The sequence below is a fragment of the Ovis canadensis genome, chromosome 11 (assembly GCF_042477335.2).
Source record: "Ovis canadensis isolate MfBH-ARS-UI-01 breed Bighorn chromosome 11, ARS-UI_OviCan_v2, whole genome shotgun sequence".
NCBI lineage: Eukaryota > Metazoa > Chordata > Mammalia > Artiodactyla > Bovidae > Ovis > Ovis canadensis.
In genome coordinates this window covers 69,895,294-69,920,592 of record NC_091255.1, presented here as the reverse complement: position 1 = coordinate 69,920,592, position 25,299 = coordinate 69,895,294, and the positions used below count along the sequence as shown (strand labels likewise).

General features: G+C 56.3%; 1 protein-coding gene across 2 annotated transcripts in view; it reads right to left on the bottom strand.

The window, feature by feature from the left end:
• RGS9 (regulator of G protein signaling 9) overlaps window positions 1-18,991 on the bottom strand; it is a 51,840-nt gene extending 32,849 nt beyond the window's left edge. The window contains exons 1-9 of one of the 2 annotated variants that reach the window (XM_069542350.1): window positions 18,767-18,991; window positions 14,779-14,875; window positions 12,758-12,808; window positions 11,634-11,740; window positions 11,396-11,447; window positions 11,087-11,145; window positions 9,529-9,605; window positions 5,533-5,614; window positions 2,131-2,202 (exon numbers count right to left, since the gene is read on the bottom strand). In XM_069542350.1, coding sequence (XP_069398451.1) covers window positions 2,131-2,202; window positions 5,533-5,614; window positions 9,529-9,605; window positions 11,087-11,145; window positions 11,396-11,447; window positions 11,634-11,740; window positions 12,758-12,808; window positions 14,779-14,875; window positions 18,767-18,823 — 654 coding nt within the window. In that variant the 5' untranslated portion in view covers window positions 18,824-18,991. The remainder of the gene's footprint in view (window positions 1-2,130; window positions 2,203-5,532; window positions 5,615-9,528; window positions 9,606-11,086; window positions 11,146-11,395; window positions 11,448-11,633; window positions 11,741-12,757; window positions 12,809-14,778; window positions 14,876-18,766) is intronic. The other variant, XM_069542351.1, reaches the window with a different exon arrangement.
• Window positions 18,992-25,299: the final 6,308 nt, after the last annotated feature.

The following is a 25,299-nucleotide window of genomic DNA, read 5'->3' as shown; positions in this document are numbered from 1 at the left end:
ATATATACACACAATACACACAGATACACATACATACATACATACAACACACACATACACAGAGACATACACCACACACGCACACACATAACACACACACACAGAGACACACATACATATATACACACAATACACACAGACACACACAATACACACACATACATACATACAACACACACATACACACAGAGACATACACCACACACACACACATAATACACACACACATACACACATACATACACACAATACACACAGACACACACAATACACATACATACACACATACAACACACACATACACACAGAGACATACACACACCAGACATGTACACACATAATACACACATACAGAGACACACATACATACACACAATACACACAGACACACACAATACACATACATACATACATACAACACACACATACACACACCACACATGTACACACATAATACATGCACACACAGACACACACACATATACACACAATACACACAGAGACACATACAATACGCATGTACACAAATACACATACATCCACACAATCCACACCCAACACACACACGCGCGTGCACATGCATGCACACATAGAGTCACACACATACATATACATGCATACATAATACATACATACAGACACATACACACACATAATGCAAACACACATGCACACATGCACATATTCATAAAATACACACACGTTCATACAATATACACACAGAGACATGCATATCCACATACCATACACACAGAAAGATACAGACACAATACACAGGCACACACAGGCACACATGCACACACACATGTGCGGTGTGTGGCTGGTCGGGCTGAGTGGGGGCCTCCCCTCCACATGCCCTCCTCCAGGCCACACAGGTGTCCAGAGCTGCCAGCATCCACAAAAGAGCAAATCTCCCAGCCCTGTTCAGTATTTTCCTTGATGATGCTGTTTCCATGGCAACCAAGGCCTGGGCAATTATCTGTCATCTGACACAGGGAATGTGGAAAAGGCCGCTGACGGTGCCAGACATGTATCAAGGGAGGGGGGCTCTGAATTAGGGGCAGGGGGCCCAGTGGAGTCCCGGGGGTGTCCTCTGCGTATGGACGCCCTCCATGTGGACCCCAGCCAAAACCTGTACGCACTGGTGAGGGTCCCCGTGGGCTAAGAATACAAGTCAGACTTCCTACCAGCATTTCCAGGGACCGCCGAGGCTTACAGGTGACACACACGAGGCTAACAAGGCCCCTGGCTGCTTGCTGCCAAATTCAGCAGTGGACAGAGAGCAAGGGAGCCGTCCACAGCTAGTTTAAGTGGGGATAGGCTGGTTTACTGGGACCTGTGTTCTCAGCCTGGACAGTCTTGGCTCCCAAGGCCACCAGATGATGTCTGGAGACACTCTGGATCATCAGGACTGGGAGGCATCAGGGAGATGCTCGGAGCTACAGATATCCAGTGGGGGAGGCCAGGGGTGCTTCGGATCACCCCACAAGGCACAGGATAGCCCCACAGAACTATCTGCCCCAAATAACTGTGCCATGCCTGGGAAACCCTAATCGGGGTGCCCTCTGTTTCAGCAGCTTCTGAACCACATTTCCTTAAATAAAAACCCATCATAGTAAACAGTTCATCATCAGCTGTCCTTTAAAAAAAAAAAAAAAGCAAAGATCCCACCCGACTGAGATGCAAAAGAAAGTGGAGGGACCAGGTCCTGTCGTATGGATTAAGGTTTAAACCGAAAGTTGACTCAAGGGTTGTGAGCCTGGAGCCTACTGTCTTTGAGGGGGAAGGGAACTGGTAGAAGCGGCTTGCAAAAGGCCTGTCTGTGGCTCTCCGGCTGACACGGGTTGATAAGTTTCATCAGACTTTCAAAGAGGGAAGTGATTCAGGAGTCTGAAAACCAACCATTAGACCCCACTGCCCTGGCCTGCCCACGCCCACTCTCCTGACCAGAACCCCTGCCCTGGCCTCCCGTCTCTGACACCACAGTGCGCACAGGCCTCCGCTCCCGGGCCGTCTCAGGGCAGAGGTTCCGCTGCCCTACAGACACAGACAGACAACGACACACGGCCACCTGCCCAGCCTAAGACCCCCGGGCCCAGGCCTCGCCCAACATGCGCAGCAGAGACTGACCTGGTTTACCTGGTCTTCATTTGGGTTAGTCACTCGGTCCAGGCCATAGTCCAGCACGTTGTTCACTCCTGGCTGAATGAGGAAAAAATCAGTGTAAGGACCACTGCAGCGATAGTCTCCAGTTTCTGATCAACTTTGGATTCTGGCCAAGCTGCCCATCGTGAGACCAAGCTGAGGGTTGTGGCCCAATCTGTGGGGAGCTACAGGGTTCCCAGATTGGGGGGGCACCTTCCCCTTCCTCTGGGGTCCACCATAGCATCCCCAGAGGAAGGGAGGGAGGGTGGATGGACGGATGGGTGGGTGGGTGGGTGGTGGTTTGGCTCAGTCACTAAGTCAGGTCTGACTCTGTGACCCATGGACTGCAGCACTCCAGGCTCCTCTGTCCTCCACTATCTCCCGGAGTTTGCTCAGATGCACGTCCACTGAGTCAGTGATGCTGTCTAACCATCTCATCCTCTGCCACCCTCTTCTCCTTTGGCCTTCCATCTTTCCCAGCATCAGGGTCTTTTCTACTGAGTCGGCCTCTTTGTATCAGGTGGCCAAAACATTGGAGCTTTAGCATCAGTCCTTCCAGTGAATATTCAGGGTTGATTTCCTTTAGGATGGACTGGTTTGATCTCCTTGCAGTCCAAGGGACTGGGTGGATAGATGGATAAATAAATAGATGGGTAGATGGATGGAAGGATGGGAGGTTGGGTGGGTGGGTGGATGTGGGGTGGATGGATGGGTGGGCGGGGGGGGGGGTGGATGGGTGGATGGATTAACACACAGACTGGATCAGAGTTCATGGGATTGGCACAGGGGCCTCCCAACTGCTGCACTCCACGGCTCACTGCTCTGGAGAGTCCGGGCTTCAGTCAAGCACCCAGAAGTTCTGATCTGGATCCTGCCGACCCCCAGCTGGGGGGAGGATCTTGGAAACGACTTCTCTCTGTGCTGAGAACCAGAGATGACCCCTCCTGTCTGTCTGGTTCTTGTAGGATTTAACACGATGGACGCTCACAACGGAGGGTCGCTGTCACCAGGCAAGGCCTCGTGTCCACCCTGAGATCACGGTGGAGAGGCCGGGCCCAGGGCTGGTCTCCGGCTCTGCCGCCTCCACCAGGCCGCCTCCCCGGCCAGTCCTGCCCCAGCTCTGAACTCCTCCGGGCCAGCGATTCAGGTCTTTCACTTCCTCTGTTTGTTTGGTGCAGGCAACCATCTGGGACCTCCCATCCCCGGCAGACAGGAAACAGTCTTACTCTCTCTCTCTCTCTCTCTCTCTCTCACACACACACACACACACACACACACACACTTGACCCACACTCTGATGCAGTTTCTGGGACCCCAGAGGCAGCTGGAATGGAGACCCCTCAGAGCTGACGTCAGGGCACAGGAAACAAGGGCAGCGGTGGCCGTCAGCAGACGGGGAGCCGCCCAGCTGCGTGCAGCCCAGGGCGGACGCTCTCGATGAGTGCTCCCGGAGACCGTCTGACGGCCTGGGCTGCTGGCCTGTCAGTCAGATCGCTCCATCCCCGCCCAAGACAGACCTTCAAAGCGGATGCTCCTCAGACAAGATGCGGCCCTCATCCCGAGGCTCCAGGCCACCGAGAGGCTGAGAGTTTTAAAAAAACTCGGGGAGAAGAGATTCAGGGACACCCTGGTCCAGTTCCGATGCAGAGGGGCAGCCGGGAGGGGGCCGGGGTGTGAGAGCGGCTTCGTGTCTGCTCACGTCTGTTCACATCTGTTCACGTGTGCTCATGTCTGTTCACATGTGCTCACGCTGTTGATGTCTGCCCACGTCTGCTAGCGTCTTTCACGTGTGCTCGCGCCTGTTCACGTCTGTTCGTGTGTGCTCACGTCTGTTCACGTCTGCTCGCGTGTGCTCACGTCTGCCTGCGTCTTTCACCTGTGCTCATGTCTGTTCACATGTGCTCACGCCTGTTCACGTGTGCTTTCACATCGGGCCTCGTTCTGAACACAGCTCCCCAGGGCCACCCACGAGGGGGCAGGCGCCTCTGAGCAGCAGTCTCGTGATGCTCTCAGGCCTGAGGCGGTGACTGAGGCCTTGCGCGCCCAGTGAGACCACGTGGCGCTGTCGTGGGAGGCAGAGGAGCGCTGCGGGAGGGAGAGCCGGGCGCCCGCTCTCACAGGGAGTCGGCACCAGCCCTGGGGCTCTGCTCCCTCATCAGCAAACGAGACTAATTGCAGTGCCTCCCACCCGGGCCGAGAGGTGACGCAGGAAGGTGCGCGCAGGGACGTGCCCGCTGCTCCCGTGCCCAAGACTCCGCGCTCCCAACGCACGGGCCCGGCTCCCGTCCCCGGTCGGGGAACGGGATCCCACACGCCGCCTAAAGGCCCCGCGTGCCGCAGGGAGGACCCGAGACAGCCAAAGAGAGGACGAAGGTTTTTCTGAAGGAGGAAGAAATCGCATGAGGCCTAGCGCGGAGCCCAGGCCAGCACGGCGTCCACAACAGCGCCTTCACGGGTGGAACGCGCATGGGCTCTCTGTTCTGAATCCAGAAAGAAAATGGGCGGAACGGCCAAACGCTGATGGGCTCCCAGTTCAAACAGTCCAGGAGCTTGGACACCGTGGGGGACGCAGTCACTCTGGTCCTGGGAACTCGGTTCCCGGAAGAGGAGGAGCGCGGTTCTGGACAGCTGACTTCTCCGAATCCCTTCGCCTGCAGCGATCCGGGTCCGGCGCAGGCGGGAACAGACACCGCCCCGGCTGCGCTGCGGGGCGAGGCCGGCCTTCCCCGGAAGGAGCCGACAGGGCACGTGGCCGTCACGGCGGGTCTCTCTCGGCCTCTTGCCGCCCCCGAGCCCCGCGCTCGGACCCCCAGGCTGAGCACACGCGCACCCCCTCCTCGCGCCCCCGCCAGCGGGACCGGACGCAGACGAGGAAGGGAGAGGTGGCGCGGGAACCGGGGCGTGGCCCCCGCGAGGCGACTCCGGTTCCGCTACGCGTGCCGTGGCCTGGGCTCGAGTTCTTTCCTCATCTTCTTCTTTTAATTTGTTGGCCGCACCATGCAATGCGTGGCATTTTAGTTCCCCAACAAGAGAGTGAACCTAAGCCCCCGCACCCGGAGCAGAGTCTTAACCACTGGGCCCCAGCGAAGTGCGGTTTTTCTTCTCATATTCTTTTCCCAAGGCTTCGAGTCCCAGCCCTCACACAAGGCAGGCTCATTCCGGTCCCTCCGTTAGGGAACTTCGCTCCATCCTGACACCAACGGAGCGCCGCGGGCAGACTCCATCCAGTCAGTCAATTTCCTCTGCCAGCCAGAGGCCCCTGGACCCGAGCCAACACTGAGCTCCTGCAGATTCAGTTCCAGCCCAGAGAGATGAGCCGCACGTGGGTGGGGAGTATGGGTGGGGCAGGCGTAAGAGGAGGCGGGTGAGCCAGGAGAGGGTACTCACAGGGCACCGCTGCACCAGCCAGTACGCCTTCTCCTGGCAGTCCAGCACGCAGCGGTCCACTTTGTTCCGCTCCTTCCCGGCCCTGAAAAGCCACAAGCCACGTTGGAGGCCAGAAAGATGCCGCATCCCTTGCTCACTGATGGACCCCCTTCCTGATGGACCCCCTTTCCTGATGGACCCCCTTCCTGATGGACCCCCCTTCCTGACGGACCCCCTTTCCTGATGGACCCCCTTCCTGATGCACCCCCCTCCTGATGGACCCCCTTCCTGATGGACTACCCCTTTCCTGATGGACCCCCCCTTTCCTGATGGACCCCATGGACCCCCTTCCTGATGGACCCCCTTCCTGATGGACCACCCCTTTCCTGATGGACCCCCCCTTTCCTGATGGACCCCATGGACCCCCCTCCTGATGGACCCCCCTTCCTGATGGACCCCCTTTCCTGATGGACCCCCTTTCCTGATGGACCCCCTTCCTGATGGACCCCCTTCCTGATGGACCCCCTTTCCTGATGGACCCCCTTCCTGATGGACCACCCCTTTCCTGATGGACCCCCCTTTCCTGATGGACCCCATTCCAGACCGCTCTCCGGATCTGCCCAGATAAGCTGTATTTGCCATAATAATAATGATGATGATGAAAAAAGCAAACTTCAATGCCACACTTAGGTGCTGAGTACCCTGCTCCCTGCTCAGAACTTTTTTTTTTTTAGAACTTCTACACATACTGACTCATCAGATCCTCCCCGTGAACGAGCCTCACCTTGCAGCCCAGGGACTGAAGCAGAGAGAGAGGCTGAGCCCCCACCGAGGGTCACGGGGCCACCAGCGGGCAGAGGCGGGACCTGAACTGGGGATGGGTCCCAGAGTCCAGCTCCCCCCCGGAGCACGGGGCGTGAGGCGATCAAGGCCCCCATGACCAGCTGAGGGTCTGGCCATCCCCACCCACGTCACCCCTGCAGGAGTAGGGAGGACTTTCCGGGCTGACATCCACCCACCCGGCTTCTGAACTTTCCCTGCCCTGATAAACAGCATCATCAACGTCCGAGGGAGGGGGCGGCCAGCAACTTCAGAGCCTGCACGGGGAGTCCCGGCTTCTCTCCAGCGTCTCTTCCACTCTACAGCTTCAGAGAATTTGTGCCAAGTCAGAGTTTTCCTGAACCCCCTAGCTGATTCCTGGGAAAGGTTACTTGTGTTCCTTCCCATCGCAGTCTCCCCCGCCATCACAGGTAGGAAATGAGGCCGTGCTCCTTATCTCACCGTGGACCCATCAGCACCGTTTCCACGGCGACCTGCGCTCTGCTCCGGGAGGCTCTGTTCTCCCAGGCAACGCAGGATGACGCACACACCCTCTCAAGACTCGGTCGGCAGGTTCGTGTGCCAGCTCACGTGTTTGAGTAACTTCAGAACACCCAGCGAGCAAGGTGGGCGGGGAGGGCCCTTCCCTTGGGGCGCTTTGCAACCTCCTCCAGAAGTTAACTATAAACACTGTCCCCTTGCCAACCTAAGTGGGTCTTCTACTGGGTTAACTAGCCAGGCAGCTGGACCACAGATGGCCTGGGGCACTGGGGACTTTCCATGACGCTGGCAGCCCTGGAAATACAGTCGAGGGCTGACTTACTGCTGTGTCCTCCCTGGCTTTGCTTGTCTGCGACGGAGCTTATTGGAGGAGAATGGACTCCTAGAGAACCGCGAGCAGGGAATTATCTTAGTTTGTCACTTTATTTAAAGCAAAAGTGTCCCTTAATCGATCAGTCATTCACTCATTCTCACAGTCATTTATGTTGTATTTATTGATCTCAACTCTGATCCAAGCACTGGGAGAACCAGACTGTGAAGGTCTGAATGTTAGCAACTCTCCCCCGAAATTCACGTGCTGAAGCCTTTGCTCCCAGTGTGACAGTACCTGGAAGCAGGGCCTTTAAGAAGCACTTAGAGTTTAGAAGCCGTTAGATGAGGTCATGTGGGTGGGGACCTTAGGACAGGATTCGTGTCCCGGGAACAGAAGACACTGGACAGCCTCTCTCCTCTCCCCACCGCCCCCCCCCAACAAAAAGGCCGCCAGCCATCTGCAAGCCGAGAAGAGAGGCAACATCAGAAACCAAACCCTGGCAGAACCGTGAACCCTGACTTCCCCGCCTCCAGGCCTGTAAGAAAATGAATGTCTGCCCTTTAAGTCACCCAGTAAATGGTCTTGCCAAACGGCGTGACACACAAACATGGTCCTGCCCTTGAATAGCTTCTGGTCTAAATATCAGAGAAGGACTCATGAAATGAATACGAAATCCCAAGTCTCGCTGTGAGCCCTAGGGACACATTCCGTGTGCTGCCCGAAGGATCGGGGTGGCCGCTGCGGCACCTCATAACTCTGTCTGCGGGTCCCCCCACTGTGAGGAGGGTCTGTGTCCTCCCCCACAGAGACCGGGCGGGCTTCCCGGCTGTTTTGACCAACAGAGCACGTCAGGAAGGCGGCCCTGTGCAGCTTCTGAGGCTGGGCCACGGAAGCGGGCAGCCGCCACCCTCCTTCCCTGTGGCATCTGCCCTCAGAGCCTCCGACCACCTGTAGGCGGTGAGATGCCTGATGCTGTGAGGAAGGCCAAGGGACCTCCTGGAGAGACCCCGAGGGGAGGAAGGGGGGAAGGCCAAGCCCTCCCCCTCAGGGTGGACGGGGGTCACCGAACCGTGCGTGCTCAGGCCCGCAGTGTCCCACTCTCTGTGGCCCCTGGACTGTGGTCCCCCAGGCTCCGCTGTCCATGGGGTTTCCAGGCAAGAATACTGGAGCGGGTTGCCAGGCCCTTCTCCAGGGGCCCTTCCTGACCCAGGGATCAAACCTGGGTCTCCTGCACTCCAGGTGAATCCTTCACCACTGAGCCACCTGGGAAGCCCTCAGAACTGTAGACAGATTTTAAAAGCACCACAGGGACCATCCCTGACTCTGCATGAGAGCGCGCAAGCCGTGTCCTTAAAGTTCACGACCCAACGTGTCATTTTACATTTACTTCCTGGCTACTCGTGTGACTGTTTCGTGACTGCAGCCTCACGAGAGGCTCTGATTCACAGCCTCCAACTAAGCCGTCCCCGCGATTCCAGAGCTACAGAAACGTCCTTGAGAGGTAAAACAACTGTTGCCATTTGGAGCACGAAGCTTCCGGGTGATCTGTGTACAGTAACAACCGCTAATCAGAAAAGACAGACACACACTACCGTGTATAAACTAGGTACCTAATAAGAACCTACTGTCTGCACAGGGAACTCGAGCCGAGACTCTGTACTGGCCACATGAGGAAAGAATCTAAAAGGATGGGCACGCGCGTGTGTGACTGATGGTGCACTTTGCCACACACCCAACTAACACAACAGTTATCGTGGAGCCGCTCAGTCGTGCTGACTGTTTGCGACCCCGTGGACTGTAGCCCACCAGGCTCCTCTGGCCATAGAATTTCCCAGGCAAGAATACTGGAGTGGGTGCCATTTCCTTCTCTAACTACACTCCGATACATTTTTTTTTTTTTTTAAAGATAAGCTTCTTTGAGCTCATGACGTGTGAACTGAGGCTGCTCACCATCCAGCAGTGCTGAGTAGAGTACCCTCTCCCAGTCTGGATGCTGACACCTCCAGCCTCACTCCTGCCATTCTCTATGCCAGCTCCGGCTTCAGGCGGGCACCCCCCACCCCGGCTCCTCGCCCTCCCTGCCCCCCCCACCGTCCTCCTACCACGCGCCCCCTCCTCCTCCTCCGGGCACCCCCCTCCGCTGCCTCCAGGCTCACTACTCTTTCCGCAGCTCCTTCTCCAAACCCAAACGTGCGCCTCAACTCACTGAGGCCCCGTGGCCTGTCCGCTTGCCCGCCAGGCTCCCCGGACGATGCCTCTCCCTTCCTTACGCCTAGCCCGCTGTTTAACACACAGCTGCCCAATAAAAGCTCATTTTTTAAAAGAAACAAGGAAAGAAGGGAGGGCGAAGGGATACCAGAGGACTGGGGTGAGCGCGAACTCACCGGCACTGCTCTCTGGCCTGCATGATGATGAAGTCCCACTTGTAGTTGATTTTTTTGTTCAAGAAATTGTAGTTTTCCTAGAGGAGGAAGACAAAGTGAGAACGCTGAGCCTCAGGAGCTCCGCTGTGTGCAGTGGGCAGGGAGCCCTAAGTCAACCAGGAGACCTAGCCAAGCGCCCCTCCCACCCCGCTATGCGAAGGCGCTCATTCGCAGGGTGATGCCGAATCCTCAACAAGCTTTTACAACAGAAGCCACAGGTGGGCTTGGACTTTTTTTTTTAATAAATGTATCCTAGTCTGATTAGGAAGATGGGAGTTGTGTGGAGAAGAATGTGGAAACTTAACAGTCAACAGCAGAGCACCACAAACCCACAGAGCTACCACCTAACACTGTGTGATGCTGGCCCTTCTGAAAACGCGTCTGGGGCTTCCCTGGTGGCTCAGACAGTAAAGAATCTGCAGTGTGGGAGAGCTGGGCTCAGTCCCTGCATCGGGAAGATCCCCTGAAGAAGGGAATGGCAAGCCACTCCAGGATCTTGCCTGGAGAATTCCATGGACAGAGGAGCCTGGGGGGCTACAGTCCATGGGGTCCCAAAGAGTTGGACACAACTGGGCAACTAATACTCTCACTTTCAAAAAGGAAACACAGCAAGATTGTTGCCATCTGCCCAGAAACCCAGCCTTCTGAGGACTGGGGTGTGTTCTCTGAGAAATCTGACTTATTCTGCCCGAAACAAAAGCCTGCACTGCTGTTTTCCCTTCTCACACTCAGGTTCAAATCTCTCCATCCTGGACCTAGAGACAGTCATGCTGAGTGATGTAAATCAGACAGAGAAGCAGAAACAGCCTACGACACCCCTTATATGTGGAATCTTAGAAGAAATTATACAAAGAAATTTGTTTACAAAACAGAAAGAGACTCGCAGACTTAGAGAAGGGACTTATGGCTGCCCGCGGGGAGGATGCCGAGAAGGGGTAGTCAGGGAGTCGGGTGGACCTGTGCACGAAGCTCTGTTTAAAGTGGATAAACAAGGACCTCCTGCCCAGCACAGGGAACTCTGCTCAGCGTTGTGTGCCAGCCTGGACGGCAGAGGAGTCTGGGGGAGAATGGACACATGTGTACGTACGGCTGGGTCCCTTCGCAGTCCACCTGACACTATTCCAACAGCATTAATCCGCTATACTCCACCACAAAATAAAAGGTGTTTAAAAAAAAATCTGTCCACCCTATAACGTGCATTATTACACATGTTAGGTCCTCTTACTTGGGGACAGAAAAAGGAACGTGGTCACTCCTGTGGGCCCAGGAGTTACTGAGACAAGGGCTTAAACGACAGCAGGAAAAACCGTAGCGCAACGTGGGGGAGAATTTACTCCACCCAGCTGCTTCCAAATATTAACATATGGGCGGACGATGGATGGACGCAGGATGAGGGATGGGGATGAGGGATGGAGGGGCGACGAGCGCCCGTGAATGGAGTAACGGGGGGACGGGGGAAGCAGCTCACGGCTACGCGGCACTCAGTTACAAGCGCCTATACTTGAAAGCGTCTCCACACCTTCTCATATTCCTCTAAAATCCCTTTCTTCTTGATATTCCGCTTGGCCAGATAGATGGCTGGAAAAGAAAACGACATCATTTTCCACCCTCATCACGTTTCGAAACCCCTCTATGCACGAGGCTGCCGTGCTCAGCGTGGCAGATAGGACACTCCCAGACCCGCTCCCGCCCCCCGAGGAGCCACTCCTGACACAGACAAGGACGGACGTAAAAAAAAGGTCGTGACGGCCGTAGACGCCACCAAGACGCAGTGTGCAGCTAGGCAGCACGGGGAGCCCTCGCCAGGCCTGGGGTGGGCGCGGTTTACCGTAGTCGACGTCTTCAGCCGGCCACTGCTGGGTGGGCCAGAAGTACGGCGTCTACGAGAGAAACCAGGGGGCCGGGCTGACACAGGCTGTGTGCCCCGGGCCCCCCGCCCCATAGCCTGAAACATGCCTGCACCTCTGCCACCGTTTCTAAAGCTCTGGGAGGATGTGAAGCCAACCAGTTACAGCTCCAGATGACATCCTGCCCCACCAACACCCCAGGTCAAGGCCAAGGCTCACCTGAAATCGATAGAGGCTGCTGTCGGGCTTCAGAGTGAGGTTCTTGGGGTCCTGCAGGGGGTAAATGTAGCCGTACTTGACGATGAAGTTGCCCAAGTTCTGGGCCTCTGGGGAGGAGCAGGTGAGACAAGGAAGTTAAGAGCAGGGGCCAAGGGCAGAAGCTCACTGCCCCGCCCCCGCACAGCACCCCAAATGCCAGGACGGGCACCCCCATCCTCACAGCACTTTTGCCAAGTGGGAGCAGCGGTTCCTGACCTTCACTGTGGACAAGCACCAGCTGAGGAGACAGTCCCAGAATGTCCCCCAGCCTGGTTGCCCCAGTGACAGCTCAGTGCTTCTGGAGGGCAGCCAGTGAACCGCAGGGCTGATGGGGGCCAGGTTAGGGGTGATAGATGGGGACTTCCTGGAAGAACACCGTTGAGTCTGGAGAAACCCAGGAGCGTCTGGAGAAACCCAGGTCAGAGTGTCTCTGACCAGCAGACCCTTCTTTACCCCGTGAGAGGCAGGAAGGGGCAGTCGACTTCTGCCCCAAGCTGGACTCTGCCTGCACCCTGGGTCCAGACCCTCCGAGCTCCCCTCCACACTTCACAGGCATCATCTCCTTCCAGACCAAATACACATGTGCATGACCCCCTCCAGGAAGTCCTTCTTGACTGACTCCTCCCCAGTTAATCCTGCGACTTAGTAGTAGCAGTGGTCACGTTAGTCACTTCAGTCGTGTCTGACTCTTTGCAACCCCATGGACTGTGGCCCTCCAGGCTCCCCTGTCCATGGGATTCTTCCAGCCAAGAATGGAGTGGGTTGCCATTCCCTGCTTCAGGGGATCTTCCTGACCCAGTAATCAAACTTGGGCCTCTGGCCTTGCAGGCAGACTCTTACCATCTGAGCCACCAGGGAAGCCTGTGATTCACACACTCTCAGTATTTTGTATGAAAAAACAACTGTGTCCCCCCAGTTATCACCCCTTCCAGTCTAGCTGTTTTACTCACAAAGGCTTCATCTCGCCAACTAAAAGGTCAGTTTCTCAGAGACACAGGCTGCGCCTCATCCAGCCGCGCCCAGATATGCCCCGGGGTGATGCCACAGCAGCCCTTGGTCGGGCTGAGGACAGAAGGAGCTCTCACCCAGTCCGGAGATCCACAGGCGCTGGCTGAGCCACTGGAGGACGTCACTTCCTGCAAAGCAGAAGGGTCTGGCCAACGTCAGAGCCTCCCCAACACCCACCCACACGCTGCTGCCCAACTGGCCGCCTCCCTATCCAGCCGTGATCTCGTCCTGCTGCTCAGATCCTCCAGGGACCTCCCTGAACCCCACCCCCCAACTATGTCCAGTCCGAACCCCCAGCCCATGATTCAGGGCCTCCCACAATGTGAGTCCAGCCAGACTTTCACCCCATGTCCCTGCCACCCCCTCAGCCTTCACCTCTCCGAGGTACTGACTCTCTTTCCTTATTGATACAATAATGGGTGCCTGGACTGTCATTCATCAAGAGGGAGGTAAACACACTAAGTCTTGACCATTGGAAAAAAAAAAAACAGCCCCAAACAAGCTGTCCATGGAGCCCTGGACGGAGCTCAGTCCCAGCAGTAATGAGAACCCGGATGGGAGGGGAAGGGAGTGCGCCAGGGTTGGGGTGCTGGGTCTCAGACGCCACTACGTTCCCCTGCAAAACTCTGACAGCCAGTGCTACATCCAAGCCTGGCTTTTCAGTCATCATAAAGGCTTCTGTCAAAGCAGAAGGATGAGACACTTTCTTAGGAACACCCTGTAGTCTCGGTTGCAACTTCAGACCGTGGAGTGTGGGCTCCATCTGCCCTTGCGCCCTGCACATCTGAGGGCTGGCCCGGGGGCAACGCAGATGGGAGGCCGGCGGGGACAGGATCGGGGCCTGGGGAGCCCTCCCAAGGATTCACGCTGATCCACGGGCCAGGACAGGCCGAGCCCCACCAGCGGCCGAGAATGGAAGCGGGCCCTCAAGGAAGCTGTGCGTCTCCGGCTCAGCCAGGCCCCGGCCCCTCGGCAGGACACGCTCCTCGTCGGAGGCGGCAACGTCGTCTCACAACAAAGATGCACCCCAGCTCCAACGCCATCGAGCAAATGCCAACCACCACTCTTTCTAGCGACCCCAGCCTGCTTCCCAAGGGCTGAGCTGGGTGCCCTGCCTGAGTGCAAACTGGCCCACGAAACACACCACGGGGGGAGCCAGGGTCTGAACTCCACTGCCTGTACCCTGGGGTGGGGGGCACAGCACGGCTGAGGGGGCACAGCCTGTACCCACCCCTTCCTACACACGTCCTGAAGGCACACACATCCAGCCACCCACTCCCCACGTCCACGTGCCCACGGTGACGGCTCCCAGAGGGGCCCGTCGCTCTCGCCTTTATTCAGCCCCTTGCTTATTCAAAAGCAGACGTCTTCACTGAAAATCCAACTTAGAATCCCAGGACTGGGTGTGTTATTAGACGGTCCACCCCACGTCCCTACACAGAGGTGTGCACACCAAGAAGGGGAGCCCCCCACCCCCAGCTGGCAGCAGACGGGTTAGCACTCCCCGCCAAGGAGCCGAGGGCTTTTCGCATCCACTTGGGCGCTTCCTGAAATAGATCAGATGGGATTAGGGGGTTCCCGGGGCGTCCACCGCGTGGTCTGTGCTGATCTCAGCTCGCACGTCAGCCCCATCGTTCCCTAAGCCCCGGCCGCCTGCCCTCCGAGGGGGCAGCGGCGCTGAGCCAGTCTGCTTTGAGCAGCGCCAATGCCGCACAACAGAGGCTCCGACTGCCGCTGGGATTCACCACGTAGGGCAAACGAGGGGGACCGTGGCTGAGTGGGCAGCGTCCCAAATCCGGGAACCGAGGGGGCCCCAGGTGCCAGGAAGGACAGTGGCTCACATGCCTAGACAAGGGATGAGAGGCTGGACGCTGGACTCGTGTGTGGGTGTGTGTGTCTGTGTGGGTGTGTGGGTGTTAACTCTGCCACCGCAGTGCAGAAGCAGCCACCGACAATACGTGAATGGGGATGTGGATCTGTTCCAATAAAACTTTATTCGCAAATACAGAACAGGGGCCGCTTCTGGCCTGTGGGCTCTAGTGTGCCAACACCTGTGTGTGGTCTGCTCAGGCCAAGACCAAACTGCCAGACACCTTACCCGTCATGGCGTGAGGGATGCTGACGACTGTGACCTTCTGGTTCTGCACCCTGACCCCTGTGTCTGGGTCCTGCATGTCCTTCACAAGGGCCTCGATCTGCAAAACAGAACTGCCCGGGTCAGCTGAGGGGCACCAAGGGAGCAAAAGACGGCAAGAGGAACATGGGGCGCTTACAACCAGGAGCCCACTGCCGTCTCAGGCCGCTGGGCCGGCCGAGAGGCTCACAGCAGAGGGGAGCGAGGAGACGCCCTGGGAGCGGGGTGGAGGGGGTGCTTCTCTTGGACACGGGTGGGGACCGAGGGGCCTGGGGCTGCAGGAAGCACCACTTCTGGACTCATGCCTGCCCGTGAGCCTGGGACGTGCCTGCTCCACCCAAGGCTGCCTGCCATTCGGATGTGAGAGCCCGGGGCCCCATTTCCCACGTTAGCTCCCAGAAGAAAATCCACGTTTATCCCAAAACGTGTATGAGATGAAATAGCAGCATTTCATGGAGTCCAAGCCCCCATACATTGGAGAAGAAATAGAAACCCAAGTTATGAGTTAGAAACCTGAGTTTCTCCAGCAGAAAGTCAGAGGGGTTGACTCCTTCTCTTTGCATCAAAAAAAAAAAAAAAAAGAGAGAGAGAGAGAGAAATCTAGTTACAAAGGATTTGAAAATAACCTTCAGAGGAGGAATAATGAGAGTTATTTTAAAAACATGATGAGGGGAGTCAGATTTCTCCCTGACAGGTGTCACACTTCTCAGAAAGTGGAGCTGGTGGGGGGGGGCAGCAAAGGGACCTCAAGAACATTCAGGGTTTGGGTCCACCGTCCTCAGACGTTCCCCAGGGAAGTCTCCCCGGGGTCTCTCCAGGGAGGAAACCACAGGACTCTGGCTGGTGGTCCCATCTCCGAGAGACTCTCTTATGGTGCCCACTCCTCAGATTCATAGGTTGAGGTCCTGGCCCCCAGGACCTCAGAATGTGACTGGATCCGGAGACAGGGTCTTTGCAAAGGTGGCCAAGTTAAAAGGAGGTCATTAGGGCGGGCCTGGCTGGTGTCCACTGAAGAGACGAAGTAAGGACTCAGACACACACAGAGCTTTCCTGGTGGCTCAGGCGGTAACAAATCCGCCTGCAATGCAGGAGAAGCTCAGGAAACACAGGTTCAATCCCTGGGTCAGGGAGATCCCCTCCTGTATTCTTGCCTGGGAAACCCCATGGGCAGAGGAGCCCGGTGGGCTCCTTGGGGAGCAAAGGGGTTGCAAAGAGTCTGCCGCGACTGACACACACACTGGGCAGGGGGAGGGGGCGCCACGTGAGGACACCAGCAGGGGACGGCCCCGCAGGCCCCGCAGAGAGCCACCTGGGGACCACTGCGCACACCTCGGCCAGGGCGTGCACTCCGGGCCCTGCCTCTGCCGTCGTGGCCCAGCACAGCCGCGCAGACCCGGGTTCCAGCTCTGCCTCCGGCAGGAAGGCCCGGTGCCCATCACAGATGGGGCTGTCTGAGCCGCGCCCCAGGTCCTCAGCGGGTGAGAGGCCCCTCCTTTCAGCTCCAACTGCTGCCAACTCCCCCCTGCTCCTCCCTGTGCCTGGGGGCCCAGAGACCCGGGGGGACAGCCACCCGCACCCCAGACGTCAGCCCCCCTCCAGCCCCCCAGACTCAGCCCCCCCACCATCCTGGGCAGCAAGAGGATGGAGGGGGACCCGGGCCTCGCCTGACGCCGGGTGACCCCGAGCTGGGGGCGGGATGGGGGCGTTGGAGGCCACGTGCTGAGCGTGACTACTCCAGGGTCACCAGGAGCGGGAACCGCGTCCCACCTCCCACGCCCACACCGCTCCTGCAGGAGGGAGCTGTCACTCACGGGGCAAGATCGCAGGCTGGAATTTTCCTGGAATAATCATCAGCCTTGTTCTGCACGGACAGCGGGCAAGTCTACAGCACCATGGGGTTGTCCGCCAACACGGGACGAGGCTCCCGCAAAGGAGCCTGCCCGCCAGGGGCCAGCAGACACCGGGTCACATCACCCCCGGGTCACATCACCCCCAGCTCTCCGACCCCGGGGGCACCACTCCCGGACGGGCCCCTCCCCAAATCCTGCTCCGCCCACCGGACAGACATCTGGGAAGCACCCCAGGCCCCACCAGCTGCTGCGGGCTCTGCATTTGTTTCTGCCGAGTCTCCCACTCACCAGTGGACGTGGCCCCCAGGAAACGTGTCACCTCCCCTGACCCCCAGGCTTGGCCACCCAGCTCTGCCTGTGCCTGGCAGGTCCCCAGCCTCCAGGGCCCCCTCCAGCACTGCTGCTGCTGACATGTGGGGCCAGCCAGAGGCCCTGTGCGCCCGGGGGCAGAGACGCCAGGAGCAGCCCCCTCCCCACAGCGTCCCCGGATGTCACTCAATGTCCTGTGGCCTTTTCTCTGCACCGTCATTCAAATCACCTGGGGACCCTGAGCTGCCCTTCACCACCAGCCCTTCCATCATCAGCTTCTCTCGGCCCAAGCTAGTTGCCCACTCCTTGAGGCTCCCCCACAGCCCCACCCGACTCTTGCGTCCAAGCCCCAGGTTTCCCTAGGTGCCGCTCTTCACTGCGTGTCAGTGGTGTTCGACTCTTGGGCCCCACGGACTGCAACCTGCGGGCTCCTCTGTCCACGGGCCTTCCCAGGCAGGAACACTGGAGTGGGTCGTCATGTCCTTCTCCAAGGGATCTTCCTGACCCAGGGATCGAACCCTGGTTTTCTTCATTCATAGGGGGATTCTTGACCACTGCACCACCTGGGGATCCAGATAGCACCACTGACTCATCGGACGTGAGTTTGAGCAAACTCCAGGAGACGGTGAAGGACAGAGGAGCCTGGCGTGCTGCAGACCGTGGGGTCACAAGGAGTCAGACACGGCTGAGACACTGACTCAACAACAGCTCTCTAACAGATGCTCTTCCCAGGGAGACGACGCTGCGCCTGGGCCGTGCACTCTCACACCTCTACACCAGGCAGGCGCACAAGCTTACTGAGCTAAGTGGACCAAGGGCGGCCAGTGCCCCAGTGTAGCCCAAACCGCCCAGCTTTTAACACCGCAAGACAAATCAGGGCAGTTTTGACAACAATAGCTTGCTGAGCTCCAAGGGTTCAGGGCAGCTCTTACTGTCACAAAGGATTCAGCTAATTCTCCTCAGGATAAGCCTAAGACAGAGGACACTTCACTGCAGATGGAAGCGGTCGCGGGTGAGTGACCCAGGACGGAAGCCTCTGCCAACCTCCTCTGATACCAGTTATCCCAAGAGCCCAGAACCAGATGAGCCACTTTGTCCCCAAATACATCACCCTGCAAGATGCACTCCACCTGGCACAAGTCCCCAGGACAGACACCCAGCGCCTGGCCACCTGGTCTGAAAAAGCCTTGCGACAGGAGGGTCCTGACTTCTGCAGCAGCCCAGAGAGCCGAGGGCACAAATACACACAGCTGAACAAGCAACCTGGAGATGCTGGAAGCAAGGTGTCTGTCTAGCTTACAAATCACACCATTTCTGTGTGTACACACTAACCACACACACAGACACACACACACACACACTTCAAATACTGCCGCTTTGAATCAGAAAACTGTAAACACGTTCATTTACTCTCTGGGAGCCTTCCAACAACGTCTGGAGACTGTCTCAGAAATGACCCAGCCGCGCCTCCTCTCCCGAGTAACAGGTTGTTTTCAGCCTCCAGCCGACCATCGATCGCCCCGCTCCAGACTCTCCACTATAAACAGGTTACAAGGAAAGCTAACCAATACAGACTGAGACACACAGACAGACAGACAGACAGACAGACAGACACACACACACACACACACACACACACACACACACACACACACACACGGCAAACCGCCACTCAACAACATGGGGCGCTAACCGACCACAGGGCCGCCCCAGCCCTGCCCACGTCCCCGCCGGCACTTCCGCGAAGTGGTCCCCGCGCTCCTCCCGGGCCCGGCTGATGGCACCGCGCTCACCTTCCGCAGAAACGCCATCCTCGGCCTGTACTGCTGGCCTTGGTGTCGGATGGTCATCCTGGCCCCTGGGACTCAGAACCGGGACGCACGGGACGGAAGGGGAAGCCCCCGGAGAGCGCGCCCGCGGCCCCGAGCCCAGGCGGAGCGAGGCTGCCCGCCGCGCCCGCGCCCCGCGCCCCCGGGAACCCGAATCCGCGCCGGCCAATCAGCGCGCTGCACCCGCCCGGCGAGCGCTGCGCTGGCGGCCACCTGGCGCCAGGGGGCAGTGTCGGGCCGGCGGGCCGGGGGCGCCAGGCGAGGTGCGCCCGGGCGCCGGGGTGCTCCGTGGTCCACGGCGCCTGGATGCCCCGCGGTCGGGGGCGAGCCCTTAGGCAGGATGGGACTTCGCTGGGGGGTAAGACAAGGGGCGGGGAGGGGGAGCGAGCGGGGCGGGGAGCGGCGAGGAGGAAGGGGGAGAAGCGGGGGCGTAAGAGGTACAAAGTATTAGGTGTAAAACAAGGATGTATGCACAGCACGGGGAATATAGCCAATATTTTACAGTAACTACCATTGGGGTGTAACCTTTAAAACTGTGTCACTATACTGCACATCTGTAACTTATATAATACTGTTCAGCAACTACATTTCAATTTTTAATTTTTTTAATTTTAAAAAAGGGAAAAATGACTTTATGGGAAAAGGCATTTTCACGACTTCAAATAGGCTTCGGTTTTTAGGCAGCGCTAGGTTTCAGGGAAGCGTGAACCTCCTGGCTAGACCCTGCCCTGCCCCTCCCCAGATGGGTGACTCTTCTCCAGCAGCCTTACTGAGTGAGCACTGCCATACTGAGCCGCAGGAATTTAAAGTGAGCAACCTGATGAGCTTCGGTGTATGTATCCACCCAGGAAACTACACCCACAGTGAAGACAGGGAGCACATTACCCCCCAAATCTCCTTGTGGCCTTTGTCCCTCTTGCTGATACCGCCCACCCACCCGCGCCCCACTTCTGACACTTCGATTAGTGGGAGAGGTGGATTTGATCAAGTTACCTAATCTCTCTGAATCTCTGTTTTCTCAGGAGTAATAAGAAAGAGCCGGGCTCCATGAACTCAGAATTACTCTCCAGTCTTGAAGTCTCGAGGCTCTAACATGTGAAGGAAGACACACAGCTCAGTCAGCCCGAAGGCTGACAGGGTGGGATTTATCGCTCCCTACAAATCGAGGCCCTGCTGCCCTTAGACCAGCCAGCCCAAGGTTCCGCGCGGCTAAGAGCAGATGGAATCATGGACATGCCCCAACCATTCCTGCCCCGTGGGATGGGGGGGGGCGGGGCGAGAGGAAGCCCCACTCCTGACGCTCAGATGCCGCCCCTGCCTCTGGGGTAGCTCAGGCTCCACAGCCCTGGGCCCCAGCCGCCACCTCTGTCCTCGGAGAAGCGCCCAGAGGGCCGTGGAAAGCAAGGGTCTTCCTTAGGGCTTTCCAGAGCAAGGGATTTTCCAAGTTTCTGCGCCTTCTGCTCTCTCTTGGATTCCCCAGGAGTGGCAATGTCTGGAAGCATACAGGAAGACGGCTGATACAGGAGATGCCCACAGGTAAAAACGTGATCCCTGCAAGACTTGTCTTCTAACATCCAGAGCTGCCATGTCACCCAGATGCTGGGTTTGAGGATCAGCTCCACCCACGCTCTTTGCTCCCATGTGTGGATCTAATACTGCCTTCTCTCTCACTCTCTCTTCTCTTTCTGGGTAGGTGGATGGATGGATGGATGGATGGAAAGATAGAATAGTTAGATAGAACATTGATGGGGCAGATGGATAGTTGGATGGATGGATAGATAATGTCTGGTTATATCAACAGAACCTTGGAAAAGCCACTTCTTTTTCAGAAAAGCCACTGTCCCTTTTCCTCTTTATGTTTGGAACACATAAACCCTCCTTGGTTCAAAATTCAAGTCTCTTCACAGGTAACCAAATTTGGTGTTTTGTAAAAAGTACAAATTATTAGTGGAGGAAAGGGTGGCTGCTAATGAGTATTGAGTTTCTTCTCGGGGCTGATGAAAATGTCCCGGAATTAGACAGTAGCAGTGGTTGCACCACCTTGTGAATAGAAAACTGGCTGAACGGTATACTTTAAAAGGGTGAATTTTATAGTATGTGAGTTATATCTGAGTTTTTTAAAATGCAAGGTCAGAAAGATAATCTTCCCCAGGTCCTGCTCTTATCAGGCCCCGCCCCTTCCTTGAAAACCTCCCGCGGCCCCGTCACCTCTCTGAAGACGCACATCCTCTCCCAGTCTGGCCTGGCCTAATTGCCAGCTCTAGTTACACTGCCCCTCCACGTGGAGTCCCTCCCTCTCACCAGCCCTGAAATTTACTTTTTCTCCAGCACGTGGTGGGTTTTCTCCCCTCCAAATCTTCTCCCCTGTCTCAAGTTCTGCTCACGTCTCCCTCCTCCCCCCTCCTTCAGCACGGAGTAGGTGCCACCCACGTGGCATTTTTTCCATGCAGATCTGGGGAGAGACAACTGCTGCGCACCTTACACCCCCTCCTGTTCTATGAGTTCCTCCGAGGACACGGCCAGCCCGCAGCTTATGAGCAGCGGTTTCTGGGCTTCGGCTCTGGCAGATGGCAGATCTGACTGTGGCATCGCTGATTCTCGTGGTGTCGATACTCCTGTCACTGTGCCATCAGTGACCGCAGGGCCACCGGACGGGAGGTGAAGGTCCTTTCGTATTTGCTGGATTCGTTTTGCAGCCGAAGCTTGCTGAGAACTAGCAGAATCTGAGTTAGGGCACCATAGCATAAAAGTTTAGTGAACAACTTTCTAGAAACTAGAATATTCCATAAACTACATAGGTTATTTCATGGACCAGGGAACCGGGAGTCACCGGAACATTCACAGCTTAAGCGGCCGTGGTGCTAGACGTTGTAAAGGAGACCTGCACTCCTCAGCGCGTGTGTCTGTTCTGACTCTAAGGATTACTGAGTCTCAGACCGTGTGGCTCCACGTGAGTCTTGTTCAGCAGAGAAACAGATGGTGATATCACTCACCCAGCATCACCACTGGAGACTGGGCAATCATCCGTGAGAAACGGTTTTCTGGGGACTTCCCTGGTGGCTCAGTGGTAAAAAAGAAAAAAAAAATAATCCGCCTGCCAATGCAGGAAACACGGGCTTGATCCCTGATGCAGGAAGAGCCCGCATGCTGTGGAGCAACTGAGCCAGCGCGCCACAGCGAGAGACGCCACCGCCACCGCCGTGAGAAGCCTGCGCCCTGTGGCTAGAGAGCAGCCCCGGTTCTCCGCAACTAGAGACAAGCCCGCACAGCAACGGAGACCCGGCGCAGCCGAAAACACATACAAATGAATAAACAAAATTAATTTTTTAAAAAGGGGGGTGGTTTCTGGCTGCCCCGATCCGCCTCGTCCGTGCCTGAGGAGGCTCACTCTCCACTCTGCATCAAGTGTGTGAACTTTTGCACCTGATTATCGGGCTCACAGGGCAGCATCTGGTGTCTTGAGGGCAGATCTGATATCTCTGAAGGCAGTGATCATTTCTCCTGCCAGTCCCCAAGAGAAGAAACGGGCTCTAAGGCAGAAAACAAGAAGCAGCCGTTCAGAAAGCCAGGCTCGGGCACCAGCAGACTGCTGATCACCAGCACCTGCCCTCCGTACGTGAGCAAGTCCAGGGCAGGAGGAGACGGAGCCTGCAGTCTCCATTTTCGGTGGGGAAGTGGCTCCAGTTTCATGTGGTTCCCACCGTCTCCCTGCTGTCCCTCCTCTAGGGTCCACGGCACTTTCACTCATTGTTCCAGGGCTCTCCGCTCTGTGTCAGGGAGTATTCAGTTTTGTTCGACAAACTTGACCGAGCACCATTTCTGGGGTGGGAACCGTAAGCGCCCATGGTATAAAGGTGAGTAAGACACGGTCCTGGCTTCCCAGGGGGCTCAGTGGTAAGGAACCTGCCTGCCAAGTAGGAGACGAGGGTTCGATCCCTGGGTCAGGAAGATCCCCTGGAGAAGGAAATGGCAACCCACTCCAGGATTCTTGCCTGGAAAAAAAATCCAATGGACAGAGGAGCCTGGTGGGCTGCTGGCCATGGTGTCGGGGAGAGGTAGGTACGACTGAGCATGCACGGAAGACATGGTCCTGTCTTGAGGGCGTCTCCAGCAGGAGAAAAAAGACGTAAAATAAACTCCTGGGGTAATGCAGCGGATGATGTGGGGTCATGTGGGAGGCGAAAACGAAAGGAAAAAACAGAAAGCTGAAGAGAGCACGCTGAGATGAAATCATAATGGTCTGGACTAACAGGCCTTAGCGTACCTGCTCATTCCCCAAGTGTGTGGTACAGTCTCAGAGTAAACGCCTGCTATTAATGCCCCCAATATGGTAAAGCAATTATACTCCAATTAAAAAAAATACCCCCAGTCAACAAATGAGTAAACAAGAGTGGAAAATGGGGGCTAAACTGGGAGGCTGGGATTAACATTCACACACTACTGCATATAAAACGGATAAGCAAGGACCTGCTGTCCAGCACAGGGGACTCTGCTGTGTTCTGTGGCAGCCTGGACGGGAGGGGAGCTTGGGGGAGAACGGACGCATGTGTGTGTATGGCCGAGTCCCTTTGCTGCCTGAAACAATCACAACACTGTTAACTGGCCATACTCCAATACAAAATAAAAAGTGAAACAATAAAATAGACAACCAAGGGCCTACTGTATAGCACAGGGAACTCTGTAATACTCTGCAATGGGCTACATGGGGAGAGAATCTGAGAAAGAGTGGATATATGCATGTGTTTAGCTGATTCACTTTGATGTACACCTGAAATGAACACAACATTGTACATCAACTGTTCAGGTCAGTTCAGTCGCTCAGTTGTGTCTGACTCTTTGCAACCCCATGAATCGAAGCACACCAGGCCTCCCTGTCCATCACCATCTCCCAGAGTTCACTCAGACTCACGTCCATCCAGTCAGTGATGCCATCCAGCCATCTCATCCTCGGTCGTCCCCTTCTCCTTCTGCCCCGAATCCCTCCCAGCATCAGAGTCTTTTCCAATGAGTCAACTCTTCTCATGAGGTGGCCAAAGTACTGGAATTTCAGCTGTAGCATCATTCCTTCCAAAGAAATCCCAGGGCTGATCTTTTTCAGAATGGACTGGTTGGATCTCCTTGCAGTCCAAGGGACTCTCAAGAGTCTTCTCCAACACCACAGTTCAAAAGCATCAATTCTTCGGCGCTCAGCTTTCTTCACAGTCCAACTCTCATATCCATACATGATCCCAGGAAAAACCATAGCCTTGACTAGAGGGACCTTAGTCAACAAAGTAATGTCTCTGCTTTTGAATATGCTATCTAGGTTGGTCATAACTTTTCTTCCAAGGAGTAAGCGTCTTTTAATTTCATGGCTGCAGTCACCATCTGTGGTGATTTTGGAGCCCAAAAAGATAAAGTCTGACACTTTCCACTGTTTCCCCATCTATTTCCCATGGAGTGATGGGACCAGATGCCATGATCTTCGTTTTCTGAATGCTGAGCTTGAAGCCAACTTTTTCACTCTTCTCTTTCACTTTCATCAAGAGGCCTTTTAGTTCCTCTTCACTTTCTGACATAAGGGTGGTGTCAACTATACTACAATTTAAAACAAGTTTAAAAAAAAAAAATGAGTAGAGGACAAATAAGCTGAAGTTGTTAGTGCCCCTATGAGGTAGCACCCAGGACTAGGACCTGGGCAGCCCAGCCTCTGACCTCACACCTCACCCCCCACCCCCCACCTCCCTGACGTACTGGGTCACTCCCACCAGGCACACCTGGGTCCTGTGCCCACCTCAGACGACTGAGAGCTAGCTGGTTTCCACAGAAAAATCGTCACATTAAAACTGGAACAAAAACTGGGTGTTGGGCAAGCAAACCCAACAGTCGTTCATGGGGGGATGACCTCAGAAACGCGGCTTTTCCTCTCTCCCTCTCCGCTTCTCTGCCCAGGATGAATCCTCCACAGATGGTATCTCGTGGGTCAGAGCCTAAGCGCCTTCAGTGTCTTTTGATAACAGTACGCCAAAGGAGTTTTTCAACAAGACTGCATATTTACATTCCGTTTGCCCAGAATGAACTAATTTCACCACGCCTTTGCTGTGAAGTTTTTTAAACCTAGACGACTCTACTTTAGGTTCTGTATTTGTATACAATACAAATTCCGTTCTCTTCTAGGACCAGAAAACCCAAGTCAGAGGGTGCTAACAGGAGCCTCTGAACCCAGGCGAACCAGAGGGCCCGCGGGGAAGAGAAGGAAGGTGTGTCTGTCGGCCCCGCAGACCCAGGGCGCGGGACCCAGGGCGCCGGAGGGCCGAACCCGGAGGGACACAGGAGCCGCGGGTGCAGCGGCCAGGCGGGGCTTCAGGCCCAAAGCTCACTTCACGGTGAGACCGCTTTAAAAAAGCCTAAGTGTGAGCGCATGGGCGCCAGACTTCACGTCGCTAGAGCCCCTACGGCCGCGCTGTTAGAAACGGGGCCCTGGCGCGTTCCCGCAGCTCCACATTTAACATCGTGAT